Source organism: Protomyctophum bolini (genome assembly GCF_963924005.1).
Source record: "Protomyctophum bolini genome assembly, chromosome: 7".
In the NCBI taxonomy this organism is placed as follows: Eukaryota; Metazoa; Chordata; class Actinopteri; order Myctophiformes; family Myctophidae; genus Protomyctophum; species Protomyctophum bolini.
Window position 1 is genome coordinate 5,013,915 of NC_137868.1, and position 27,461 is coordinate 5,041,375.

The 27,461-nt window shown below is 45.0% G+C and overlaps 2 protein-coding genes across 2 annotated transcripts; both read right to left on the reverse strand.

Annotated features, from left to right (window-relative positions):
• Nucleotides 1–1,953: 1,953 nt before the first annotated feature.
• Nucleotides 1,954–21,139, reverse strand: rab13 (RAB13, member RAS oncogene family). The gene is made up of 8 exons (XM_080768632.1): nt 20,462–21,139; nt 16,090–16,150; nt 14,579–14,639; nt 12,045–12,122; nt 8,064–8,153; nt 6,650–6,715; nt 4,367–4,417; nt 1,954–3,623 (listed from the first exon to the last, which is right to left on the reverse strand). The coding sequence occupies exons 1-8, from the start codon at nt 20,583–20,585 to the stop codon at nt 3,552–3,554; spliced, it is 603 nt and encodes a 200-aa protein (XP_080624758.1). The 5' UTR covers nt 20,586–21,139; the 3' UTR covers nt 1,954–3,551.
• Nucleotides 21,140–24,038: 2,899 nt separating this feature from the next.
• On the reverse strand, nt 24,039–26,960 carry LOC308317976 (coatomer subunit beta-like; the record flags this gene model as incomplete). The annotated part of the gene is made up of 1 exon (XM_080767323.1): nt 24,039–26,960. One exon carries the CDS (start codon nt 26,958–26,960, stop codon nt 24,039–24,041), a length of 2,922 nt encoding a protein of 973 aa, XP_080623449.1.
• Between the last annotated feature and the right edge of the window lie 501 nt (nt 26,961–27,461).

Consider the following 27,461-nt stretch of genomic DNA (forward strand, 5'->3'; position numbering starts at 1 on the left):
CACATGGAATGTTTCAACGGGTCGTGAAAGAAAAGCAGAGTGAAAAATAATATACACGGAATCCACTCAGAGGTTCTTCTGAATGGGATTATATATTAGATCAATCAAAGTAAAAAATAAAAAAACGAAAAAGGATCATTATATTTTTTCTTCCTCTCGTATCTTTCCTCTCCTCCTCCCCTCTCGCCTCCTCCAGTTATCCTCCCTTCATATCAACTCCTCCCTCACCATCTCTCTCTCTCTCTCCTTGTCCTTGCTTCAATGCTGTCTTAAAGGGCAGATTCACACTCGAGTCGTTCGTTCGATTCAAACTGTTCCCGAATACGATTGCCTGGCCCCCCGCTGGCCATGATTCACAATACATTGGCCTTGACTCTTCCACTGATGCTTCCACTTTTAACTGTATTCAATGCGTTCATGCATTAATGCATCGATCTGTATCCGTCGCACTTCAATCGGTTCCCGGGACGCCCTCCATGCGCTCCCGGGAACGGTTGGGTGATCTGCTCCCGGGAACGCTCGCTATATAGGTACGCATCATTCACACTTAACACAACATCTGCAAGTGTCCATCCATCCGGGACCGTAGTGTGAATCTGCCCTTAAATTATATTCTCTCACCTCCATCCATCCGTCCGTCATTCTCTCCGACGTTCACTCATGTTTTCATATTGCACTTCTCTGTTCCTCTCTTATTCTCTTCTCTGTTCCTCTCTTCCACATTCTCAGTCCTCCACACAGACACACAACACACGCCTTCCTCGACCAACCAACCAAGGTTTTATCTACCTACCAGGACCTCTAGTACTGATGGTTTTACCTCCTACCAGGACCTGTAATACTGATGGTTTTATCTACCTACCAGGACCTGTAATACTGATGGTTTTATCTACCTACCAGGACCTGTAGTACTGATGGTTTTATCTGAAACTCTAATACTGGTCTTTTACCAGGACGTCCGATACTGCTATGCTGGGTTTTTTTTATCTCCTACCAGGACCTCTAATACTGCTGGTTTTCTTATCTTATCAGGACCTCTAGTAGTTTTAAATAAGTTGTAAATAAAGTCAATCACAGCCTGGTGAATAAGCTGGACTAACTGGATGAATCATTTCAACCGAGGGATGATTAGTTGTAGAACTAATGCAGCTTCTTTGACGGTGGGACTCATGCAATGTGTAGCATGACACACACACACACACACACACACACACACACACACACACACACACACACACACACACACAACGGACCACTTTTCAACCGATATAATTGGCCCTCACTCCTCAATAATGACCACGATAAAATAGCACCATTTCTTTCTATACTTGACACTTGTCTGTGTCTCATATGAGGGCGGGTCAGAAACCAGTGACTTCATTGATGGGCTTTCTATTCCTGAAAAGTTGCAATGCGAATATATATATATATATTATATATATATACAGTATATGATACTTTTTACGATTATGTCACTGGTGGACGGGTTTCTGAACTGCCCACAGCCCCTCCTATGAGACACAGACTGGTTTCTGAACTGCCCACAGCCCTCCTATGAGACACAGACTGGTTTCTGAACTGCCCACAGCCCTCCTATGAGACACAGACTGGTTTCTGAACTGCCCACATCCCTCCTATGAGACACAGACTGGTTTCTGAACTGCCCACAGCCCTCCTATGAGACACAGACTGGTTTCTGAACTGCCCACAGCCCTCCTATGAGACACAGACTGGTTTCTGAACTGCCCACAGCCCTCCTATGAGACACAGACTGGTTTCTGAACTGCCCACAGCCCTCCTATGAGACACAGACTGGTTTCTGAACTGCCCACAGCCCTCCTATGAGACACAGACTGGTTTCTGAACTGCCCACAGCCCTCCTATGAGACACAGACTGGTTTCTGAACTGCCCACAGCCCTCCTATGAGACACAGACAGGTTTCTGAACGGCCCACAGCCCTCCTATGAGACACAGACTGGTTTCTGAACTGCCCACAGCCCTCCTATGAGACACAGACTGGTTTCTGAACTGCCCACAGCCCTCCTATGAGACACAGACTGGTTTCTGAACTGCCCACAGCCCTCCTATGAGACACAGACTGGTTTCTGGACTGCCCACAGCCCTCCTATATGAGACACAGACTGGTTTCTGAACGGCCCACAGCCCTCCTATGAGACACAGACTGGTTTCTGAACTGCCCACAGCCCTCCTATGAGACACAGACTGGTTTCTGAACTGCCCACAGCCCTCCTATGAGACACAGACGGGTTTCTGAACTGCCCACAGCCCTCCTATGAGACACAGACAGAAACGAATGGCGGTATTTTATCATGAACATTAGTGAGGAACTATTGTACGAAGATAGGTTGAAAAGTGGTGAAGTGGTCCTTTAATGATAACTGCATTGTATGCAGTTATTTGAAAGGACCAAGTTCGCTGAATTCTTGCGAAAACCTAGGGTTAGTATACTACCTCCTGACTCCTGAGCAGGGCCCAAAATTAGATTCTGGAGAACCTTTTTGAAACAAAGGGCCGATTCACACTCCTATTTTAGAGCCGAATAAAAGTCGGTTCGGCGCTGTAGAGCCTACAATGTGACGTCATTTGAGGTTCGGGGGGGGGGGGCGGGTACCGTCCTAAAGTCGTCTCTTAGGTGCTACTGAAAATTTCCGATGAGCCGAAATCATTTCGGCATGACTACAGCAACGAAACGGCCGTATAATAGGAGTATGAATCGGCCCAAAGCCGTAGCGCTATAGTTCTTCTTGTAGTTGTATAAAATAGCCCTTTGACGAGTCAGAGCGCTAACAGCCAACGGTATAGCTTTGAACGGAGGAATGTTCACGCAGTCATAAGTAAGACTTATTTTCATCATGTTTGGTCATATTAAAAATGTAACACAGGTTCTCAAACGTTTTATTTTCAAGGACCACCCCCATAACTCTGAGAGCATACAAATGGAACTAAAAATGGACCATTTGTACGCTTTCAGTAGTTCCAGACCTGTAAAGGGTCCATTTGGAAGCGCCTCGCGGAACCCTGAGGGTCCCTGGACCCTACTTTGAACACCACCGGTGTAACAAAACGACATCATTTGAGGTCCTCTTAGCCTTAGTGTTTCACAACTAGCGGGTCGGCACCCAAGAGAGGGACGCCAGACATCGGGAAAAGATCAAAATATGACGACAGAAAATTATATTAATATAAAATAAAAACAGTGTAGAAAGAGGTTTAAAGGCAGTTTTCAAACTGGTCCACGAAATAACCAACAATATTGTGGCTTGCAGAATGACCCAAATGTCAAAGGAGATGAGTATTCTTTTTTTTAGCGATAGATTCCATGGGGAATAATACAAAAATATGATTGAGTGAATTCTCTTTTAAACACAATGGAATACTGGTTTTAAAACATTCAAAACGTTTTCATTTGTTTTGGTTTTGTCTGTGGCCAGCAGATGGAGCCAGAGCACTTTGTCATTAATACTGCGGTGTTGCTTTTTAAGGCGGTGTAGTGGTGTGTGTGTGTGTGTGTGTGTGTGTGTGTGTGTTTCTATAAGAGCACACAGTTCGACCTCTTCTTCACTGTGGCGCTCGTGATCTTCACCTCTCGACCCGTAGGGCCCTGTGGACGACACAACGGGTTAAAATTAAACCCTGTCGACGACACAACGGGTTAAAATTACACCCTGTGAATGACAACGGGTTAAAATTAAACCCTGTCGACGACACAACGGGTTAAAATTACACCCTGTCGATGACACAACGGGTTAAAATTACACCCTGTGAATGACAACGGGTTAAAATTAGACCCTGTCGACGACACAACGGGTTAAAATTACACCCTGTCGATGACACAACGGGTTATAATTACACCCTGTCGACGACACAAAGGGTTAAAATTACACCCTGTCGACGACACAAAGGGTTAAAATTACACCCTGTCGACGACACAAAGGGTTAAAATTACACCCTGTCGACGACACAAAGGGTTAAAATTACACCCTGTTGATGACAAAGAGTTAAAATGGACACAAAGGGTTCAAATTAAACCCTGTTGACGACACAAAGGGTTAAAATTACACCCTGTCGATGACAAAGAGTTAAAATGGACACAAAAAGTTAAAATGACACCCTGTCGACGACACTAAGGGTTAAAATTAAACCCTGTCGACGACACAAAGAGTTAAGATTACACACCGATTAAACAGGTAATTATTTCACTGTTAAGAACACGTACCGGTCATTATTACTGAGGTTTAGGAGATAAATTGGCTGCATAATGATGTCAAATAATGGCCCATATAGACCGATACGATAGGAGTGGTGAACACAGGAAAACTAAGGTCAAAGGTCACAGCCACTCACCGGCTTCTTACTGGACTTTTGTAGAATGTCTCTCGCCAGGGACAGGAAGGACTGTAGTCACATGACATGGTAGAGAGAGAGAGAGAGAGAGAGAGAGAGAGAGAGAGAGAGAGAGAGAGAGAGAGAGAGAGAGACAGAGAGACAGAGAGACAGAGAGACAGAGAGAGGGTGAGGCAGAGAGGAGGGTGAGGCAGAGAGACTGGGTTAAAGTGAGTGTAGTTTGAACATAGATAAGACATTTAAATCTGGGTTAAATTGCATATACTGTATGTCTGTCTGCCTGCCTGCCTGCCTGTCTGTCTGTCTGCCTGCCTGCTACTGCCTAACTGCCTGTCTACCTAACTGCCTAACTGCCTGTCTGCCTAACTGCCTGTCTACCTAACTGCCTAACTGCCTGTCTACCTAACTGCCTAACTGCCTGTCTACCTAACTGCCTAACTGCCTAACTGCCTGTCTACCTAACTGCCTAACTGCCTGTCTACCTAACTGCCTAACTGCCTAACTGCCTGTCTACCTAACTGCCTAACTGCCTGTCTACCTAACTGCCTAACTGCCTAACTGCCTGTCTACCTAACTGCCTAACTGCCTAACTGCCTGTCTACCTAACTGCCTAACTGCCTGTCTACCTAACTGCCTAACTGCCTAACTGCCTGTCTACCTAACTGCCTAACTGCCTGTCTACCTAACTGCCTAACTGCCTGTCTGCCTAACTGCCTAACTGCCTGTCTACCTAACTGCCTAACTGCCTAACTGCCTAACTGCCTAACTGCCTGTCTGCCTAACTGCCTAACTGCCTAACTGCCTGTCTACCTAACTGCCTAACTGCCTGTCTACCTAACTGCCTAACTGCCTGTCTACCTAACTGCCTAACTGCCTGTCTACCTAACTGCCTAACTGCCTGTCTACCTAACTGCCTAACTGCCTAACTGCCTGTCTACCTAACTGCCTAACTGCCTAACTGCCTGTCTACCTAACTGCCTAACTGCCTGTCTGCCTAACTGCCTGTCTGCCTGTCTGTCTGTCTGCCTGTCTGCCTGTCTAACTGCCTCTGTCAGGTTAGCAGTGGGAAGAGCAGACGAGCGTGCAGGCGTTGATTTTCCAGAATAAACTGATTTATTCAGAGACTGATCGGCAGCAGAGATAATATAACTCTTTGAGTTCTCTGCAGAAGAACAACAGCAGCTCTTATTCAACAGCAGCTGTGTGTCTCAAGTGGCATAATTAATAATCATCAAACATACGTCACGCTAATAGCCTTGATTAACCCATTTAGGGCGGGGAACCCCATTTGGTGTTTTATAGTGTGTTTGCTACTTGCTGTTGGCAAACGTGGCAACACACTGTTGTTCTATAATAGGGCAGAAAACTGTCGTGTCACCTAAACCCTTTTATTTTCTGTTCCATTTTCTGATTGGACAATATAATGTCCTGTCCTGTCCAATCAGACAGGAGCTAGTGACTTCACAATATATGTAATGCACTGGAGTTTAATTCTCAGTCCATGACTGATTAACAGCAAAACACTCCCCCCGTCCTTTGAAGTGACTATAACGTGACAAGCGCGACAAATCACCCACGAAGTACATTTTAAAAGGGAGAAAGTGCATGCATTCCTCCTCGTTAAAGGGGCCCACAGGTCAGGGGATTAAAAGTCGCCCCCTCTATACGCCACACAGAAAGCCTGTGTGTGAGCAAACATCTCAAACATCACATCGTTCACGGCTCATATAAGAGGAATGGTCAGCACACATGACTCGACAAAATGACATGTCTGTCTGTCTGTCTGTCTGTCTGTCTGTACAGACAGACAGACAGACAGACAGTCACGATGACAAGATTGAAGTTGATTGTGATTTTTAGGTTTTGTAATTGCACTGCAGGGCAGATATGACAAATAACGCAAGTATACACAGAAGTAGAATTTAAATAGCGGGAATAGCTGATCTGCAATTACAATTTAGGCATTTAGCAGACGCTCTTAATCCAGAGCAATTTACAGTAAGCAAGAACAACACATGGTAATTCATCAAATACATAAAAAAATCATGAATCAGACTTATAGCTAAGAAACTAACAGTGGGAGATCTATAATAATGAAACCATGTTTTCACTATAGAGTGCCATGTCTACAGTGATCTGAATGTAGAGCAGCAATTTCTGCTATGTTTTGGAGAAAAACAAGTTTGAAAAATGTAAAAAAAAAATTCAACATGGGAATGATTATGACGATTACAGCAACGCTAATTGTGAATGGGCGATGATGTAATAATTGTGACAGATCACCTCTTCCACATTGATGCTGGACTTTGCGCTGGTCTCAAAGAAGCGTATCCCATGATCCTTTGCGAGCTGTGAAGGAGAGAACACGCCAGTGATTACACATTTACACAACATCCTGTTCCTTATCGCAGCGAAGATAGAATGATAAGGTGTTTATGATACACCGCTCGCGCGCACACGCACACACACACACACACACACACACACACACACACACACACACACACACACACACACACACACACACACACACACACACACACACACACACACACACACACACACACACACACACACACACACACACACGTCGCTAGACAACTGTCTGTCTGTCTGACTCTAGAACTACACACCTCCAGAAATCCGAGTAACGGAAGCTGGCATTTCTGCTCACGATTTATTTGTATTTTTTTTTATCTATTAATTTCCATTTCCTTTTAAGCTTAGATGATTTTGATTTATATATTAAGATAAATCTGCGCATCTAAAGAGGAAAACGGAAGTGGGTTGGAGGCTTCACTTCCGCTTTATATTTGACTCAGAGCTCAGAGCTTCCGTTGCTCGTCCAGATTGCATGACGGATTTCATTTGAAAATTGTGCGAGGCAAACAGTCTGGCAAGGCGAGACTATACCGGATAAAGCCCTTAATCTGAGTTGTAGCTGCTCTGCACTGACTACCAGTATGACTTCATATTTATTGAGAAAGAAGCCCAAGCAACTTAGCAAGCTACTGTACATTGCAAGGTTAGCAGACTGTGGTTGTACCGGTCAGCTCCCAGTACAACAGTATCAGACTGTGCTTGTACTGGTCAGCTCCCAGTACAACAGTATCAGACTGTGGTTGTACTGGTCAGCTCCCAGTACAACAGTATCAGACTGTGGTTGTACTGGTCAGCTCCCAGTACAACAGTATCAGACTGTGGTTGTACTGGTCAGCTCCCAGTACAACAGTATCAGACTGTGGTTGTACTGGTCAGCTCCCAGTGCAACAGTATCAGACTGTGGTTGTACTGGTCAGCTCCCAGTACAACAGTATCAGACTGTGGTTGTACTGGTCAGCTCCCAGTACAACAGTATCAGACTGTGGTTGTACTGGTCAGCTCCCAGTACAACAGTATCAGACTGTGGTTGTACTGGTCAGCTCCCAGTACAACAGTATCAGACTGTGGTTGTACTGGTCAGCTCCCAGTGCAACAGTATCAGACTGTGGTTGTACTGGTCAGTACAACAGTATCAGACTGTGGTTGTACTGGTCAGTACAACAGTATCAGACTGTGGTTGTACTGGTCAGAACTTATGTGTTGCTCAAGGGCGCCTCTAGAGTCAGACATGTGTCCCTGCAGCCTCTAATGAGAACAGTAAATCAAAATGAACCAAAAAGGCTTCGTCACCTTATCTTCTCTCCTGTGTCCTTACCTTCTCTCCTGTGTCCTTTGAAACCTTCCTCTTGGCTTCGATGTCACACTTGTTGCCTAGCAACATCCGACTGACACCCGCTGATGCATTCTGGGAAGAGAGGAGAGAGGTTTGTAGTAAAGTGTTTAGAAAGTGTTTAACCCATTTTAGGCCTGATTTAGAAAATGTCTTCTAAATTTTCTGAAAAACCTCATGTTTCTATATTAGTGGTTCTCAATATTTCATCTCAAGGACCCCAAGAATTATATGTAATTGGCCGCCGACCCCCATCTGAAAATATGTTGTTCCAAGGACCCCCCCCCCAGAAGCAAAGATTTGAGTTAAAAACGTTATATAATTATATTCAAAGATTTGAGAGACATTTTCGACTGACATTTTTAGAATCTGATCTCAGGTCAGAATGGGTTAATCAGACCAGTGTGTGTCCAGTGGAAACCTCGTATGAATCTGATCTCAGGTCAGAATGGGTTAAGTAAAACATGCGAGTACTTTTTCTACACCACCACCTGTATTATACAGTTTATAATGGGTCGCATCACACCAAGACTTCAGTTCAAAACAATTATTTCATTTTTGAACAGGGAAAATGAAAGAAATGTTTTGAACTGAAGTCAATTTTTATATGTTTTGAAGGGGTAGCGCACCTACAGTCAGAGTGCGGTGGACACATGGAGAGGAATACAATTTACAATGCCATCTAAAGCATTCAGCAGATATGCTCTTATAGTGCAACTTAGAAAGAGTCAGACAAAGTATAAGCCTGAACAACAAGCAACACAGTAAACAAACAGTCACAAACATACGAAAAGAGACAACAATCTGGTGCTTCAAAGTAACCGGGCATATATACCAGGTAAACACCAAACCCTGGCATCCGTCTAAAAAAAAAAACTAAAAAAAACACACACGCTGTCTAAATAACATTCTTAACGAGCTTGAGGTCACGAAGAAACCAAATGTATAAATGACAAAAAACGTCGGAAAAATGTCACCAAAGTACAGGCGCTGTATCTCTGCAAAGCAAACTGTAGCGACCGTCGAATGTAGGGGACAAGAGTGGATGTGAGGAGAGAGGAGTGCTATAGGCAGTGTTGTTTTCGTCGACTAAAACGATGACGAAAAATGTTCGTCGACTACCTTTTTCCCACTAACGAAAACTAAACGGAAACTAAATGAAAACTAAGCTATGATGACTAAGACTGAGACTAAATACACTGACAATTTCGTCGACAAAGCGACGCGTTGTGAGCTTGTAGATCTGATATTTTACAGTCATTACGACGGCATAAAGGCCCGCCAAAATACATTTTAGTCGACTAAATCAACTGTAGATTTAGTCGACTAAAATCCTGAAAAGGGACACTTCACCCTTTTTGCAAAAAAATATATGTTAATGACGTTTAGAAGCTTTAGATCACTTTCCTGGGGGTATTTATGTGTGTAATATGTGGTTTTAGATATTTTAGATTGTAGCAGTGAGCCTGTTGTCTCTGATGTCATGGACACTGGTCCTTCCTGAACTGCAATTCCCATAATTCTTTGGTGCACTGCTCATCCTTGTGGATAGGGGGGAGAGCTGTCTTACTGAGACAACATGTAGTCAGGCTCACTGCTACAATCTAAAATATCTAAAACCACATATTACACACATAAAGACCCCCAGGAAAGTGTTCTAAAGCTTCTAAATGTCATTAACATATATTCTTTTGCAAAAAGGGTGAAGTGTCCCTTTAAGACTTAACACTAAAACATTCCAGGTGACTAAAATGTGACTAAAACTAAATGAAAACTATTCAAGAGACTATATGACTGAAACTAAAATAAAAAAATTCTGCCAAAAACAACACTGGTGCTAGGTGTGATCCTATCACCCCCCTGACAAGCACCTGGAATGTAGGAGTTGCATTGCATTCATAGTTTGACTCGGTTCCACAGATAAATATTGTGAAAATGGCCGATCTATACCCTCCCAGAAGAACGTGATTACAGTATACGATCACATAATTTACCGCTTAACCCATTCTGACCTGAGATCAGATTCATACAAGGTTTCCACTGGACACACACTGGTTCTGATGAACCCATTCTGACCTGAGATCAGATTAAAAAAAATGTCAGTCGTTCTTCGATTTTTCAAAAATAGCAGACCTACAAGCTCATAGCGCGCCACTCGGTGGCGCGCTACGAGCTTGTAGATCTGCTATTTTTCAATAGCTAAAGCATAACATGATGCTAACACCAAAACGGGTTCCCGTTCAGAATGGGTTAATCAGCCAAATGAATGGCGTATATATAGCCGTAGATTGCGTGCAGGGTTTACATTTCTTTCAGAATAATCGTGCAAACTTCCCGCATATTTCAACCGCATAAAATCACAAACCCCCCCCGCATTATTTCACAACTTCCTTTCATAGCATATAATCAAGGATTTCTGCCCCTGTTTTTCTGCCCGCTAACATGATATGGAGATACTGTAGGAACATTAGGATTTTTTTCTTTTTTTTTTACACACACAACATGCTTCCACTTGTCCACTTGTTTTGTTGGAGTGAAATGCAAACACAATTCTTCTCTCGATTTGATTTAGTGTGTGTGCCCGCGTGTGTGTGGTGCGTGTGTGTGGTGCATGTGTGTGGTGCATGTGTGTGGTGCATGTGTGTGCGTGCGTGTGTGTGCGTGCGTGTGTGTGGCGCATGTGTGTGCGTGTGTGCGTGCGTGCATGAGTAACAAAGGGAGAGGGCAGAAAGAGAAGTCAGTTCAGATGTGATGCTATACCGAGAGAGATCTGCCACCAGAGTTAAATTGGCCATTTGTTTCTGTTTAATTCCATATACACGTGAATCTAAATTTAATATACAGTAGGCTTCAGAGGGTCTAAAATCTATGGCAATTGTCTTTTCATCAATTCAAGAAGGTTCTAAAATCACTTCTCCTAATAACCACCAAGTACTTCCCATACGGTCTGCTAAATTAACCTGGTGTACTCAATGTTCTCCTATAGCGGATTTATTGTCTGACTTCTGTCTATTGTGCTTTTCTCTTGTTATACAGTACATCTCCGTCCTCTCACTGTCCCTGTATTTTATCTGTATTCTAATGTTTAAGATCTGCATGTTCAATATAATTGTTTTTTCTTTAAACAAACAAAAACCATACTGAATGTATAAACATGCCTGGAGAAGCCACTTGCAAGCCCCTGGAGGGTTTTTAGGCTTTCTCCTTCACATCTTTTAGTGACCTGTATCATTTCCGAAATATTTTTGTATGTGAAAATAAACAATCAAAACAAAACAAAACAAAACAATATTTCAGAATCCTAAAATGCATCTAACAATTGTCGTATGAAACTGAATGGAAGGCAGATAAATACACAATAATGCATATATATATTTGGCAATCTATTTGCCATTCTAAAATGCCATTACACAATGGAACAGTTACATGACAACACTATAACCGTAAAAGGTATACTGTCTGTGAGTGATATTGTTTTGGTTAAAACAAAAAGGTTTTTTTGTTCAAAGGTTAAAGCTCTATATTCTCATATAGTAATCATTTGTATATCAGTGTTTCTGCAGCTCCTTCATAAACATTTTCAGCAAAATCAGGAGAAAGTATCCATTCATCAGCCTCAACTTTTATGATGTTCCAGTTCCATTTTTGTGTGCTCACTTCTTTGTGTCTTTACTTACAATTTCACTTGTTCAATCTGTATCATGTCGGGTAAACATTCCAAATGCATTTTCTCTCTAATAATAATAATAATAATAATAATTTAATAATACAGAGCTGGAGAGACATGGAGACTCATGAACAAACGCACACAGCAATGAGGACTATCAGAATACATAGAGCTATATTATATTTAACACTTATTTTAACCAAAGAAAACACCTTATCCTACCATTATATATTTTATTCACATACATTACATATATTTAACACACATCATGCGACCTTGTCTCAGGTTGTCTGTCTCACCTCTTTGATGCTTTTCATCCAGTTCTGAATGTTCTCGTACGACTTCTCATCTGTGATGTCATACACCAGGATGATTCCCTACACACAGACAGACAGACAGACAGACAGACAGACAGACAGACAGACAGACAGACAGACAGACAGACACACACACTGTAAATCCCTGGAACATGTGACGCGTTTAAACCTAAACACCATGTGTGTAATAATAAAATGGCAAATGTTTATTAATGGTCATAAAATACAGTAGAACACTAGTTCACTCAAACACCTCACGAGAACACCTAGGGCTAGATTTTGAAGGTGCGTTTTACCTATTACAGTAATATGAGCTGGGGGCGTGAGGTAAGTCATATTGCAATTTTAAGCATGTTAAGAAGCGCTTTCGACACCCCGTGGAGTGCGCAAAACGGCCTTGAATTAGTCATGGGAGTGTTTAAGGCGTGTTTGAGAGTTACCCAATCAACATGTCCGTACTATTTTCTTTACCAGTCAGCTGATGTCACATACGGAATGCGCACTTTGGGGATCGTTATTATTACATTTCTTCAGGCTGGCACCATAGAAGACATGACATATATGACTTTGTAACATTTGGGTTAATTATTCCTATTGCACTGCATGCTGTCACCTTCATGCCTCAAAATAAGTTGTTTCTATTGAGAAACACCAGTAAAATTATATTTTAATTTAAATTATAATTATATTATATTTGAAATGAGTAATGAGTTGAATGCCTGTATGCCCGTGATGCGGTATGGTCCCGTGATGGTATGGTCTTCGCTCGTAGCATTTTATTGAAGAAGACTTGAATCAAGTGTGATACAGCGTATGAAAGCAAACTTCCCAAGGATTATGCATATGTTTTTGGTTTTTTTTAAGGTTGAGAAATGAAAGAATTATGGCCGTTTCTAATCTCAACATTCCCAATAAAATGACGCAATAAAAAGACGCTGTTGCCATGTCTCAGAGTAAGTAAATAGGTCTATAAAAAGAATCCCAAAATAAGCGCATATAACAGGGGTCTGTAACCTATTTTAAATGAAGTGCCATGTTTTTATTTTCTAGATATTGAGTCTGCCATATCCAGATTAATTTTAATGACACCACATTAAAATAAAAAACATATTTTGATTGTCCACAAATATAAAGTTCTTACATATTTTTAAATATTTTCTTGCACATTGTTATAATGATCATTATATATCCGCCTGCAGTCAGAGTTCATAGTTTTAATGAATGAATGTGATGCATTGTGAGCTGGTAGATCTGCTATTTTCAAAAGTAATCTTGGAAAAATGTAATTACATTTTTGTATTAGCCGTCCTTAGTTGGGCAAATGCATTCATCTGGGGATCCTTGACATGGGAATGTGCTGTGTGAGGATCACTGGTTTAAACAACATTAGGAGAAACCTTTAGAAACAAGAAAAGCAACCACAACTACCAATATTTACAAGCAACTTTACAGAAAAAGAAGCCGCTTATAATAAACAGACTTGGCAACACTCCAGCAGCGTCCCAGAGCCGCTCAAGTGTAAAATCAAACAGTGCTTTTTCTTCTTTTTGCGTTTATGAGGTGCCTAGACCCACGTCTAATCGTTATGCGCAGGTCAAGGGGCTTAATAGCAAATTGCGCAAAGCGAAAATAATTAACATATGGACACTCCCACAATGCTAAAATATTCAGCAACGTCGTATTCCATATGTGTGTGCGTTCAACACGGGACGATAAGGCTTTCATAATACGATTGTGCGCAGAGCGAGGCCAATTTATGTATTACCACATGGTAAAACGCACCTTCAAAATCCAGCCCCTAGTGTTCAAATTCTAAACACCTATATGACTGACTTTGATTGTAAAAACTAAACACGTTTATGTGTTTAAAAAGTGTTACAGGCGATTAAACATGTTCTTCTGTTTATAATCTAAACACTGTGACACGTTTAAAAAGTGTTACAAATATGTGTTTAAAACAGGTTATAACCTAAACGCTTGGGTTTAGTGTGCAGACAGACAGACAGTTTAGAAGTGTAAACAGCTCTCGTAGTTAAAGGTGGCGTCCGTGATAGCAATTTTTTCTGGTCAAAAGTACATTTGTTTGGCTAAAAGGGTTAACTGTCTGTCGGACAACCCAACCTCTTCAGACTCCATTTTAGCCCGTAGCACTTGCCCTAGCCTTAGCCTTACAGGCGTATATGCAAAGGCCGAACTTATGTCATTTAGATGGCATTTTATGTAGTAGACATGCTGTAGCTTCACTGTACAGATAATCTACTGTTAGACAGATGCTATAGGTTCTTATAGCTTCCTTAAGATTCTTTATTACAATCTTTGGTGTATTTCCTTGTGTTGTTCTTGTTTACTGTAAATCGCTCTGGATTAAGAGCGTCTGCTAAATGCCTGAATTGTGTGTGTGTGGGTGTGTGTGTGTGTGTGTGTGTGTGTGTGTGTGTGTGTGTGTGTGTGTGTGTGTGTGTGTGTGTGTGTGTGTGTGTGCGTGTGTGTGTGTGCGTGTGTGTGTGATGTCTCACCATGGCTCCTCTGTAGTACGCTGTGGTAATGGTCTTAAACCTCTCCTGTCCTGCTGTGTCCCTGCAAAAATAATAATAATAATGATCTTTCATAATCCTTAAAGTTCGAAGAAGTATATTGAAAAACGTATCAAGTCCTATACCCCTTCTTTCTCTTTACATCAAAACTTATATTCAGGTTGATTTTTTCCCTTTTTAAAATAGTAATAAAAATGAACGGTTTTGGCCAAGGTTTCCACCAGACAGCAATGTTGTTAAACAATGCAATTAATATATGCTATATGCCAGTGGTTTTGCGTGCGTGCGTGCGTGCGTGCGTGCATTGTGTACAATGTGTGTGTGGTGGACGGCTGGACAATGCAGACAGTCATAAAACAACAGGGATGTTCCTCTTTCCTCAGGAAAACATTTCAACAACAAAAAGGCAGAGAAAGGAACAGTCATTAATGTACCCAGAGTTGAGGAGCTAAAGGCAGAGAAAGGAACAGTCATTAATGTACCCAGAGTTGAGGAGCTAAAGGCAGAGAAAGGAACAGTCATTAATGTACCCAGAGTTGAGGAGCTTAGGGATATTTCGCGCCAATTCGTCTAAAAGCGCCAAATGTTGCCCAGATGTAGCCCAGGGCATGCTCTGATGACTTAGCTATAGGGCGCCAGAGCCGGCGACCTTTGGGGTCACCATTGACCACCTATATAAGCCACGGCAACATTTTATTATACTATATATATATATCTGATTATATTTTATACCACCTAAATGGTATGAGACGGTTTCTCCAGGGTAAATTGCCGATCACCGATCGAGACGAGTCATTTGGAGTGAATATCGGCTGATCACCGATCGGTGGCCTATTGATCGGAGCATCTCTAGACAATATAGAAACGCATAAAGAGCTATAGCCCTGAATGACCATCACGGGTCTGGAACTCATCCGAGGACGACCTAGAGGGAACCCTGATCAAATGGAATGTGGAACACTCTCAAGGGGGTCCTTGCAAATAAAACATTTGAGTACTAGTTGGGACTCCTAATGTGCCATAGTGTCATAAGTGTCATACAGATTGTGAAGAAAACCTGCAGAAATGGCACCCAGTAAGTGGGTCTTCTGATCAGAATAAGAACATTATAATGGTGTGACTTTTCTTTTTGTTGCCACGGATACATGTGTCTGTATACGTGTACATACCGATGACCCCTGACCCCTGTACAGACACATCGATGACCCCTGACCCCTGTACGGACACATCGATGACCCCTGACCCCTGTACAGACACATCGATGACCCCTGACCCCTGTACGGACACATTGAACTTCTAGGTCTGACATAGAAACATAGCCTTTTCAGAAAACTGTCAGGATGTAGAAGACATTTGCAGAATCGTTCCCAGGTCAAAATGGGTTAAAAACAGCAAACAGAACAAAGGTCCGTTCGTATGGAACCGGCCTCAGGCCTAAATGGGTTAAAAACAGCCAACAGATAAAGGTCCATTCCTCGCCTGTCTTTTCTTACCAGACTTGTAGTTTGATTTTCTTGCCGTCAACGTCGATGGTCTTAACTTTAAAGTCGATGCCTGGGAGGGAGGGGGGGGGGGGGGGTGAGGAGGGGGAGATGGTGAGATGGGGGGGGGGGGGGGGGGGGGGGCAAGCAGGAAGGAAGGAAGGGCAAACAATGACGTAAGTCCCTCAGATATGAGCTTAATGACACACACACACACTCTCTCTCTCTCTCTCTCTCTCTCCCCCAGCATATATGGGTCACACAAATTGAAAACACAAGACAAATTCCGATGTCATTTCATTGTAATGTTGACTTCCGTGTCTGTCTGTCTGTCTGTCTGTCTGTCTGTCTGTCTGTCTGTCTACTGAGTGACTGAGTGGTTTACTGATTGAACACTGAGTGAGTGAGTGAGTGAGTGAGTGAGTGAGTGTCTCCTGTCAGTAGGACAGCTGGCTGATAAGTGAGTGACTGAACAGTTGAATACAGTGAGTACAGACTGTAAAAATCACACGTGTGAAGTGAGGCAGAGCCATACATAGAGTTACGACATTGAGGGGTCAGAAAACTGAGCGCTCGAGCTCTGTTCATGCAGCCTGGATGGAGAGGGACAAGCTGGAGTTTGAAATACAATGTTTTCAACAAGGGCAACATGACGACTGTTTGTCTGTATTGCACAGTGACAACTAAAGTCTCTGTAGTATTGTTGTTGTTCCATTACTAAACCAGTGAGACTTATTATCTAAAATGAAGGGATTTAAGATCATTAAAGCTGGGCTGTTGCCTGTGTGAGTCCAGTGCATTCTGCCAACTTCCGGTCCAGGACTTTGTCACTTTTCTCAATGCTCTTCACTTTTGGCGCCCTCACTTTTTATCCTCAATACACGCCAATAAAATCATCGTGTTTGTGTTCACACAAAGACTCAAAGCTGGTCATAGGAGGGGCTAGTGGTGCCCCAAAACAATGACATATGTACTGTACAAAGACTCAAAGCTGGGCATAGGAGAGGCCAGTGGTGACCCACAGAAATGACATATGGTATATTACTGTATGTACACAACCTGTGTCTACCGTTTTGCTCTGGGCTCAGTTTCCTGCAATACACAGACAGACAAACAGAGAGAGAGAGACAGAGCGAGAGCGAGACAGAGAGAGAATGAAAGTGAAGGGGGCAGTCAGAGAACGAGAGAAACAAAGAGAGAGAGAGAGAGAGAGAGGAATGAGGGTGGGTGGAACTTGTACAGACAGGAGCAAAGAGATGAGATGTGACAGAGAGATGAACTGAGCATGAAGAGAGTTGGAGAACAAACGGACGCTTTATACCAAACACGGCAAGCGAAACGCCACCACGACCACAACGAGAGAGATACCAAGAGAAGAGAAGGGAAAACAAGTACATATTAAAAACACAGGAAACACACGAGAGAGAGAGCTCAGAGAGAGAGAGCTCAGAGAGAGAGAGAGCTCAGAGAGAGAGCTCAGAGAGAGAGCTCTTCAGAGCAGCTTCCTGTCTGCCAGGGACATGAGGAATGGAATGATGTTACTTTCTTCTGTTGTTGGAATTCTGAACATTTTTGATTGGTCATTAGAATGATGATGTCACGATGTGTGCATTCCGGAGTTCTACGTTCCAACGAACAGACAGACAGACAGGCAAGCAGGCAGACAGACAGGCAGGCAGGCAAGGAGACAGACAGACAGTCAGGGAGGGAGGCAGACAGGAAGGCAGGCAAGGAGGCAGACAGACAGACAGACGGCAACTATGAGCAAAACTTTTTTACTTTTTTTTTTTTTGTGGAAATGATTTAGTACTTCATCGTAATAACAGTATTGTTTTTTTGAGGGCCTCCCTACAGTATGTCCAGATGTTGGTGTGTGTGTGTAACCCTCCTATGTCCAGATGTTGGTGTGTGTGTGTGTAACCCTCCTATTGTCCAGATGTTGGTGTGTGTAACCCTCCTATTGTCCAGATGTTGGTGTGTGTAACCCTCCTATTGTCCAGATGTTGGTGTGTGTAACCCTCCTATTGTCCAGATGTTGGTGTGTGTAACCCTCCTATGTCCAGATGTTGGTGTGTGTAACCCTCCTATTGTCCAGATGTTGGTGTGTGTAACCCTCCTATTGTCCAGATGTTGGTGTGTGTAACCCTCCTATTGTCCAGATGTTGGTGTGTGTAACCCTCCTATGTCCAGATGTTGGTGTGTGTAACCCTCCTATTGTCCAGATGTTGGTGTGTGTAACCCTCCTATGTCCAGATGTTGGTGTGTGTAACCCTCCTATTGTCCAGATGTTGGTGTGTGTGTGTGTGTGTGTGTGTGTGTGTGTGTGTAACCCTCCTATTGTCCAGATGTTGGTGTGTGTGTGTAACCCTCCTATTGTCCAGATAGATGTAACGCACATTTTGTCCTAACACAAACATTAAAAGCCATTGACAATGAATGGAGCATTTTGAGTGTCTGTGTAAAAACACAAACATTGAAGACGACGGTGAGGACGCAAATTCTGATTGGCCGGAATGAGATGATAGGAGCGCCCCTCCTCACTTCACACGGGTGTGATGTTTTTTTTGTTTTTTTAAGTGAAAGTGGTGCATGTCTGTCAGTCTGTGTGTTTTCTTGAACCAACAAATGACAGATATATACAAGAGCTTGTGGCTAAACAGCAACACCATTGGATCCATTCATTGGAACACATGGTTAGTCTATTTCTTCACATCCATTTATTGAAAAGTAACCATATTATTTGTCCGAGGCAGTGTTGTTTTTGGCAGCAAATTTGTATTTTAGTTTAGTCATCGTCTTTGGAAATAATGAAACTTCATTTCGTTTTAGTCACCTGGAATGTTTTAGTGTTAGTGTAGTTTTAGTCGACTAAATGTCATGCGATTTTAGTCGACTAAATCTACAGTTGATTTAGTCGACTAAAATGTATTTGTGGGCCTTATTGATGCCGTCGTAATGGCAGATTTTACACTTGCTGAAAATAGCCGATCTACAAGCTCACAATGTGTCACTCACGCTGCTATTTTCAGCATGCAACCAAGTGTAAAATGACTACTGGATCTCTTGTCCACTAGTCCCTTCCTAACATTTTAGTCTAGTTTTTCTTTGTTGACGAAATTGTCAATATATGTAGTCTTAGTTTTAGTCATCATAGCTTAGTTTTATCAGTGAAAACGGTAGGCGACGAACATTTTTCGTCTTAGTTTTAGTCGACGAAATCAACACTGGTACGAGGACACGTAAATGTGTTTTTTTTCCACCCAGACAATGATATGTTCTATGTTAGAATAGACATATAGATACATAGACAAGCACAAATAGAACACATCGTATGTTAGGTTCCGTATATGACAGCAGCACATAGAATATGTGATGAGGTCTGACGGGGCTTATTAGGTGTCTGTCTGTCACTCTATGTTCTACACTCTATGCTCACATTCAGTCAAGAATAAGTGCCAACTGGCCAAAACACTGTGGTTATGAAATGTAACATATATATAGGCCTATAGAAATACAGCACATTCCTCATACATTTATAAATGTTATATGTTTCTGTAAACTACAGTATAATTTAACCTAAAATTGTATAATATAATGTGTAAAGGCCAGTCATTCTCAAACTTTTCTGTCCTTAACACAAATCAAATCGATAGGTAGCCTATACATTTGTTCGACAACCCTCCAAAATAAATAAATAAAATATTCAACGATTTTCCAAAAATGTTCAAAAATAGCACAGGCTACAAGCTTGTAAATCTGCTATTTTTTAATAGACAACGTATAAATAAAGTGGTTAAAATGATTGTGATGCTGTACACATTTTACCCCAGGGACCCCCTCCCCAATCACTTTGAGAACCACTATAGGGGCAACCTTATAATTATCAACAATATTAGGGTTGATATTATTATTATCGGCCAGTGGTTTTCAACCAGTGGTCCGGGGACCACCAGTGGTCCTCCAGCTGGTCCCCTAGCAAAATGATGGAGAGTTGGTAACCAAATTGACTTTATTTAATTAGATCTTTAACTCTTGAGAGTGTAAAATGAAATCAGTTGGCTTCCTTTTTAGCTCTCGGGAGTTACATTATTGTTAAACATCACATTATTACTTAATTTACACGAAGTCTACACAATTAGAGAATGTATAAGAATTGTTATTTTGATCAACGTATGTTGGTCTGTTATCTCTCCTAATAGTAGGCTACCAACATCAATACAGCATGGAATCCTATCAACAATAAGACAATTGTTTTGGGTCTGAGAGGCTATAAATGTCATCAAATGGTAAGGTCAACGTGGCTCAAATGCCGAATAAAGAATGGGCCTTGAAATGAAAAGAGTTGAAAGCCTCCGCTATACGTGTACAGTAGTTACATACATACCTATGGTAGATATATACGTGGAGTTGAAGTTGTCCTCAGCTAAGCGGATAATGAGACAAGTCTTCCCCACTCCGCTGTCTCCGATCAGCAGCAACTTGAACAGAAAGTCGTACTTTTTCGCCATAGTTTAATTAAAAAAGTTTAATTTGTTCTGCGGTTGTTGTTGAAGCAACTTTTTTTAAAGTCCCCACGAAGAAAACAAGAACAACAACAGCGGTTATTTATTCCTTTGCAAGTTGTGTGTGTTCCTGGAGTGGAGGAGGAGGAGGAGGCAGATGATTACTGTATGTCCTGTTCAACAAGAGCTGCTTTTTTTTTAGTGTTGTTTTGATAACCTCACAGACTTGTTTGTTTGTTCCAAAAAAAACAAGTTTTTTTTCTCCCGTTTTCTCCTGTGTTGTTGTCCTGTGTCACCACCCCGGGGTTAAACTCCCAATAAATTCCTCTCGATGTGTATCTTCTCTTCTTCTTTCTGATGTTTTTTCCCCTTCTGCTCGGTCTGTTTTTCTGCTTCTTATTATTTAGTTTCGGGAGAAAGAAAACATATCCACTTGCAGTAAAAATCCAATTTGTTTTAGTCTAGAAACAAGCCGCTTAAAAACCCCAATGTAGACAAACATCCACTTTTGTGTCCCGTTCTTCTCCTCCTAGTCCTGTCCTAGTGCTGCTGAAATCACTCTGTCCATTATCCATGAGAGAGAGAGAGAGAGAGAGAGAGAGAGAGAGAGAGAGAGAGAGAGAGAGAGAGAGAGAGAGAGGTCTGCGTGACGCTACAAAGTTTTATTGTGGTCAAACACTGCCATCTAGTGTTCACACTGGATAGAAACAAACTTTTGTTTCAAAATGTCATCATTATGTAGGCCTAACTATACTGCTGTTGGAGACAAAACAAACATTAAACTCTGTCGGAGTGTTGTAAATGTTAAAAATGGTGGGAGATCTAAGGGTCTCAGGGCATATCGGTCCCCCATTATACCACATTTGTTTCCTAAATTCCTACCGTAATGTATTGAAGTTTTATTGCTGGTGGTCAAACATGAGCTATGCTTTTCAAAGTTAGCATTTTCAATTGATCGCTATAGCGCCACCCTTTGGCCAATGGTTGTGAGTTTCGTATCTAAGCAGGTTGACATAGTCAGTCCTCTACTGTTTGGCCTGGAGCGCAGATAGACGAAAACTAAGAATTGTTTATATTATTAAAAATCACACCCGTGTGAAATGAGGGGCGCTCTTGTCATCGTACATCAATTTATGTTAGCAGACATTTGACCTTGCTACATAATTATACTTAATTTCCAAGCGCTCCCACCAACACAACATGTGGTTAGCCGATTTGCTCGTTTAAATATAAGTTAAGTTAATTAAGTTATCTTCATTGTCAATGGCGTTTAATGTTTTGATGTTTAATTTACGTCATATTTGCGAACGCAGTGAGCACTTACTATGAGACCTAGCAGATCATGTCTGTGTGTCTGTCTGTCTGTCCGTCTGTCCCGCTATCCAAATATGGAGTGTGTTGCATCAGCAATCACTCAGCTCCATATATGGGCACAAAAGGGGCCAGGTCCACTCAGCTCCATATATGGGCACAAAAGGGGCCAGGTCCACATATACAGTAACAGCGGGACAGACACACTGACAGGATCTCAGCTGCGTTCGCTTCCCGCGTCTTACTGGTATTTATATTGAGATGTGTGGGGACAAGATTTAGCGGACAGTTGACCTGAATTCCCCTTTCATTGTCAATGGCAAATCTTGAGAGGTGTGCATGGGGACAAAAGCTGTTCATAGAAGGGGCTAAAGGTCTGATGTCAATATAGTCAGAGCACGAAAGTTGTTCGGCATGAGGAGACGCATAATGTGTTTAGTGGAAAACGACAGCACAGAATTGCCAACAATGGCGGAATCAGAAAAAAATAGATATTCTATGACTAAAAGTTAAAGATGGAGTGCCACCATTTTTTTCCACCCTAAAACATGATCATCAGGTATTATTACAATATAAGGGGGAAGAACTTTTTCCAAAAAGTGTACAGTATTTGTTAAAGTGTGTGCTCAAAGTCCCGCCCCCAGCCACGCCCCCAGGAAGAAACCCTAAATACAAAGTCAATACACAATTACACATACAAACAACTCCAGTCTGTCTAATTAAGTACTGTCACCTCATAGACACATGAAAAACTGGAAAAATACAAAAATTGTGGCACTCCATCTTTAAGGATAAACGAAAAATTGCTGGCAGTGGGTGGATTATTTATGTATGTATTTAGAGAGATAAGTGTGATTTTGCGCTAATTCGTCTAAAAGCACCACATTTTGAACATATGTAGTCCAGGGCATGCTCTAATAGATTTAGCCAAGGCCAAATCCATATGGCCACCATTAACAACCTATATACAGTAAGGTTAACATTTTCAGCATTTTATTATGTTTTAAGTATCATGTGACGTGTCAAACTAGGGGGTTTTCATGATTCTGAATCCATTCCAAGCATTAGTTTTGCACGGAAAACACTAAATTCGACCATAGCTACTGGCCCAAATGTGACGACCTCATCACACTTGTGATGACGGCTATGGACGTCTTTAGCCCAAGGAGTGTTTTCAATGGAAAACTAATGCTTGGAATGAATTCAGAATCATGACAGCCCCACAGTTTGACACATCACATGTTACTTAAAGCATAATGACATTTAGAAAATGTTGCCTTATATAGGTTGTTAAGGGTGGGCATATGGATTTGGCAGACTTTGCTCAGGCGCCCTAGCTAAATCATTAGAGCATGCCCTGGGCTACATCGATGCAAAACGTGGCGCTTTTAGACAAATTAGCGGGAAATATCCCTAAGCTCCTCAGTAAATGATGGAAGGCACTTGCATGGAGGGCCCTGAATGCAATGCATGACCAGTGTGTATAGAAACTCCAACCTCCCCCGTCAAATAAAACTCAGCTTCTGTAGAGTCTGTTCTCCTTGCAGTGAATGCTGGACCCTGAAGCCAACCCTGTGCATAAGTCTCTAAATGGGTGCTACACCAGAATGTTGCATACAGTAGAGTCTACTGTATGCAACATTCTGGTGTAGCACCCATTTTTGTTGGTAACATTTGTACTTAGTAGACCTATAGCAACTTAGCAAGAGTACAAATGTTACCAACAAGAATCTGTATGATGGAATGTCAAGGGTGAGTGAGGAAAATAGCAGCCAGGAGAATGAGACTATATAGCAGGACACTGCCAAAAACACCAAGAGCTGCCAGGCAGCAGGTTGGTGCTGTGGGAACCAACACAGTCCCCATATACACTAACACATGTGGACGTATACTCAACAAAGACGCAGGAGAGCAAAGCACAGACAAACTGGCCAGATGTATGGAGAACCTGGATTGGGAGAGGGTGAGCAAGCTGTCTGTGTGTATGTACAGTATCTGTGTTTTACAGGTCCCTCTTGAAAATCATGCTTTCAATAAAATCTGAAATCAACAATGACAATAATAGTGTGTGGTTGTCCTCAGTCTTGTCAGAAGAAGCAGAGGAACGCCTGGCCAGTGTTTCTCTTCATGCCGTTTTGGGGGAAGCATTCAAACCGCCACCTTCTTCTGGGAAAAGCTGATCTTGTCACCCAGACTCAGGGCCATGGCCTTGTTCTTGGCTCGGATGCGAATGTGGCCCCTGACGGGAGCCTCGGGCCCCGTCCCCGGGTGCTGGCGGAGGGGCTTCTCGATGCTGACGTTGGCCAGGACGTCCTCTCCGAAGACGGAGCGCTTGTACAGGTTGGCCGCCATGAAGCCGCACGCGGGCGCCCCGTCGGGCGGCGTCAGGCAGCGCATGTTGCTGACGGCCAGCACGCGGCCCAGGTACTCCTTCATGTCCGTGAGCTCCGTGTCCACCGCCACCTTGTTCTCCCACGCAAACTCCGCCCACATGCGTCGGAACTGGCCGTCCGTGACGGAGGCGCCGGGCAGGACGTGGTCCGTGACGTCGACGCGCACCTCGCTCAGCACGATGCACTTCCTATCGCCGCCGCCGCCGCCGTCCCCCGCCACATCGTAGACCACGTTGCCGAAGACGACGCGGCCGCTCTCGGTGGCCACGACCTTCAGGCCCGCCTTGACCTCGGCGAAGCCGTGCGGGCCGAGGGTCAGCGGCGCGGGCGCCTCCACCAGCTTCAGGTCGGCGGAGGCGGCCAGCTCCAGGGTCACGTTCTGCAGGGTGTCGCTGGTCCGGTTGACCAGCAGCACGTCCAGCACCACGTCGTAGCGCTCCGCGCGCACGTAGGCCTCGGCGTACACGGGGTCCGAGAAGCCCGTCAGCTGGGTCACCGTGCTGAGCGGGTTGGAGGAGGCGTGGGGCGTCCGGCCGGCGGCGGCGTCGTGGCCGCCGCCCACGGCCACCGACAGAGCCGTCTGGAACGGGTCCTCCTCCGCGCGGGCCGCGTCGCCGTCCTTGGCGGTCAGCTGCGCGAAGCGGATCGTCTCGTCGACCGGCACCGCCCCCTTCTCGGACTCCTTGGCCGGCGACGACAGCCTCTTCTCCTCCTCCAGTCGGGCGCTGAGCGTGCGCGACAGGGACTCGCGGCACTCCGTGTTGAAGATGCGCGTCATGAGCGGCGAGCCCTCGGACAGCACGCGGAGGCACAGTGAGATGCGCTCGGCGTCGTCCTCCGTGATGGGCCTCCGGGGCGCGGCCGACCTGCCCAGGCGCAGCACGGCGGCCATGACCAGCATGGCCTCCGCCACCAACGAGTTCCGCGTCTTCCGGTCCGGCACGACGGCGACGTAACGCAGCGCCACTTTGGTCAGCATGGTGGCCAGCGCCGCGGCCACGTAGAAGTCACCGTCCAATAGGAACGCTCTGAGCGGAGGAGGAGGCGTGTCCCGTTCCCTGGAAGGCGGCGAGGAGGAGCAGAGGGCACTCTGCGTGGCGTACGTGCCCATCTCCGTCAACAGCCTCTGAGCCGTGCTCGCCGCCCCTCCTCCTCCTCCTCCAGCCTCTTCCTCCTTCGTGGCGCCGTCGACCGCGGGGATCTCTCCCAGCGACCGGGACACTTCTCCCATCGCACGTTGGATGTCCTCCGCCGTGCTGCAGTACTCCCCCAGGATCCACAGCGCTCCCCGGTAGGTCTTTGCGCTTCTGATGCCGTGGAAGACCTCCAGCATGGTCCTGACGACCAGCGGCCTCAGGTGGTCCAGCCGCTGCGCCGCCTCGCGCACGAACTCCAGCACGTCCGCCGCGGCCGCCTCGTCGTGGGCGTCGCCCAGCAGCGCCATCAGCACGGGCAGGACGAGGGCGGCCGTGTCCGGGAAGCGCACGGCGCAGGAGTGCAGCGTGCGCACCAGCAGCCGCCGGTACTCGTCCGCGGCGTCCTCCGCGGCGTGCTCCGCGGCGCGGCGCCTGGTCTTGGCGACCTCCTTCGTCAGAACGCTCACCAGCTCCTCCGCGTTGCGGGACGAGACGAGGTCCAGGGCCAGCCGCAGCGTCTTCTTCCTCACCTCCAGGTCGGAGGAGGTGCTCAGCACGCGCAGGATGTCCATCACCAGGTCCTGGAGCACGCGCTCCTGAGCGGGCCGCTCCCGCAGCGCGGCCAGGCGGTCCAGGACGATCAGCTTGACGTTGTTGTCGCTCTCCTTGACGACCAGGTCGACGTAGCACTGGGCGGCGGCCCTGACGGCCGTGGGCGCGCCCGACAGCGCCACCAGCGTCCCGGCGGCCTCGTAGCGGACGGCCGGGCTGGACGACGTCAGCAGGCCGTAGACGCAGCGGATGAAGCGGGCGCGCTGCGACGGCTCGGCGTGGCACACCTTGTGGATCAGCTCCACCGCCGCCAGCTGGAGGACGTCGGCGAACGCCGGCACCTGGTCCACGACCGTGCTCAGGTAGTCCGTGGCGCGGCGCGGGTCGGCGCGGATCAGCATCACGAACGCGTTCCTCTTGCAGCCGGCGTCCTTCTCGTTCACGAGGAAGTCGCGGACGAGCTCCCGGGCGTCCGGGATGAGGTGCTCCTGGCGCCGGCTGATGGCGTCCACGGCCAGGACGGCGTTGCGGCGGACGTAGCTGTGCGGGTGCTCCAGGCAGGCGCGGACGGCCGGCACCAGGGGCTCCAGGAGCTCGGGCTCCCGCAGCTTGCTCAGGAAGCGCAGCGCCGAGCCGCGCACGAAGGGGTTGGGGTGCTGCAGGTCCTTGCGGTACGCGTCGCACACCAGGATCATCTCCTGGAGCGGCTCGCCGTCCGGCCCGGTCCGCGGCGCCACCTCCCAGAAGAGCAGCAGCAGCTTCTTGATGCCGTGGTCCTGCAGGGGCAGCACGAAGCGGATCACAGCCATGAGCAGCCCCGGGAGCTTCTCGCCGCTCAGCATGCGGACGATGGCCTTCTTCAGGGCCTCCGTCTTGGCTTTGAGCTCGCCTCTCTCCAGGACGGCCTTGAGGCTGGCCTCGGACGGGCAGTCGGAGGAGTCGCTCGGAGCGTTGATGAGAGTGTAACAGACGTGTTCTGCGGCCGTCATTGTGATGTTGTGGTGGTTGTTGTTGTCGAGGAGACGCGTGTGTTGCCCGTCTCCGATGCTGCGGTGTAGACGACCGGGCCCGTCCTTTATACTGCTGCGTGATGTCAGTGGGCTTTGATGCCCATATTTGGCCATAAACCAGCCATATGCTCACGTGACATCAGAGATGAACCAGGGATCTCCATATATGGGCACCTCGACAGAATGCATTTCTAGTTGGCTCTTGTGTTCAAAATAAGAACATATATAGTGAGAACAAAATCTAACATTTACCACCAAGGGTCTGGCCAAGGACACATATTTGTCCGTGTAAAAAAGTTGTTGACGGATTAAAAAATAAATAAAAAATAAATCAGGGAATGACTTCCTTGAATATATTTGCATTCTGCCTACTGGCAGCAAAAGACATTTGAGGATGGATTTAGTGGTTTGCAAGATTACCACAGACACACACACGCAATTTTGAAGATATCTCACCAATATTTGCATTGGAGTTATGCC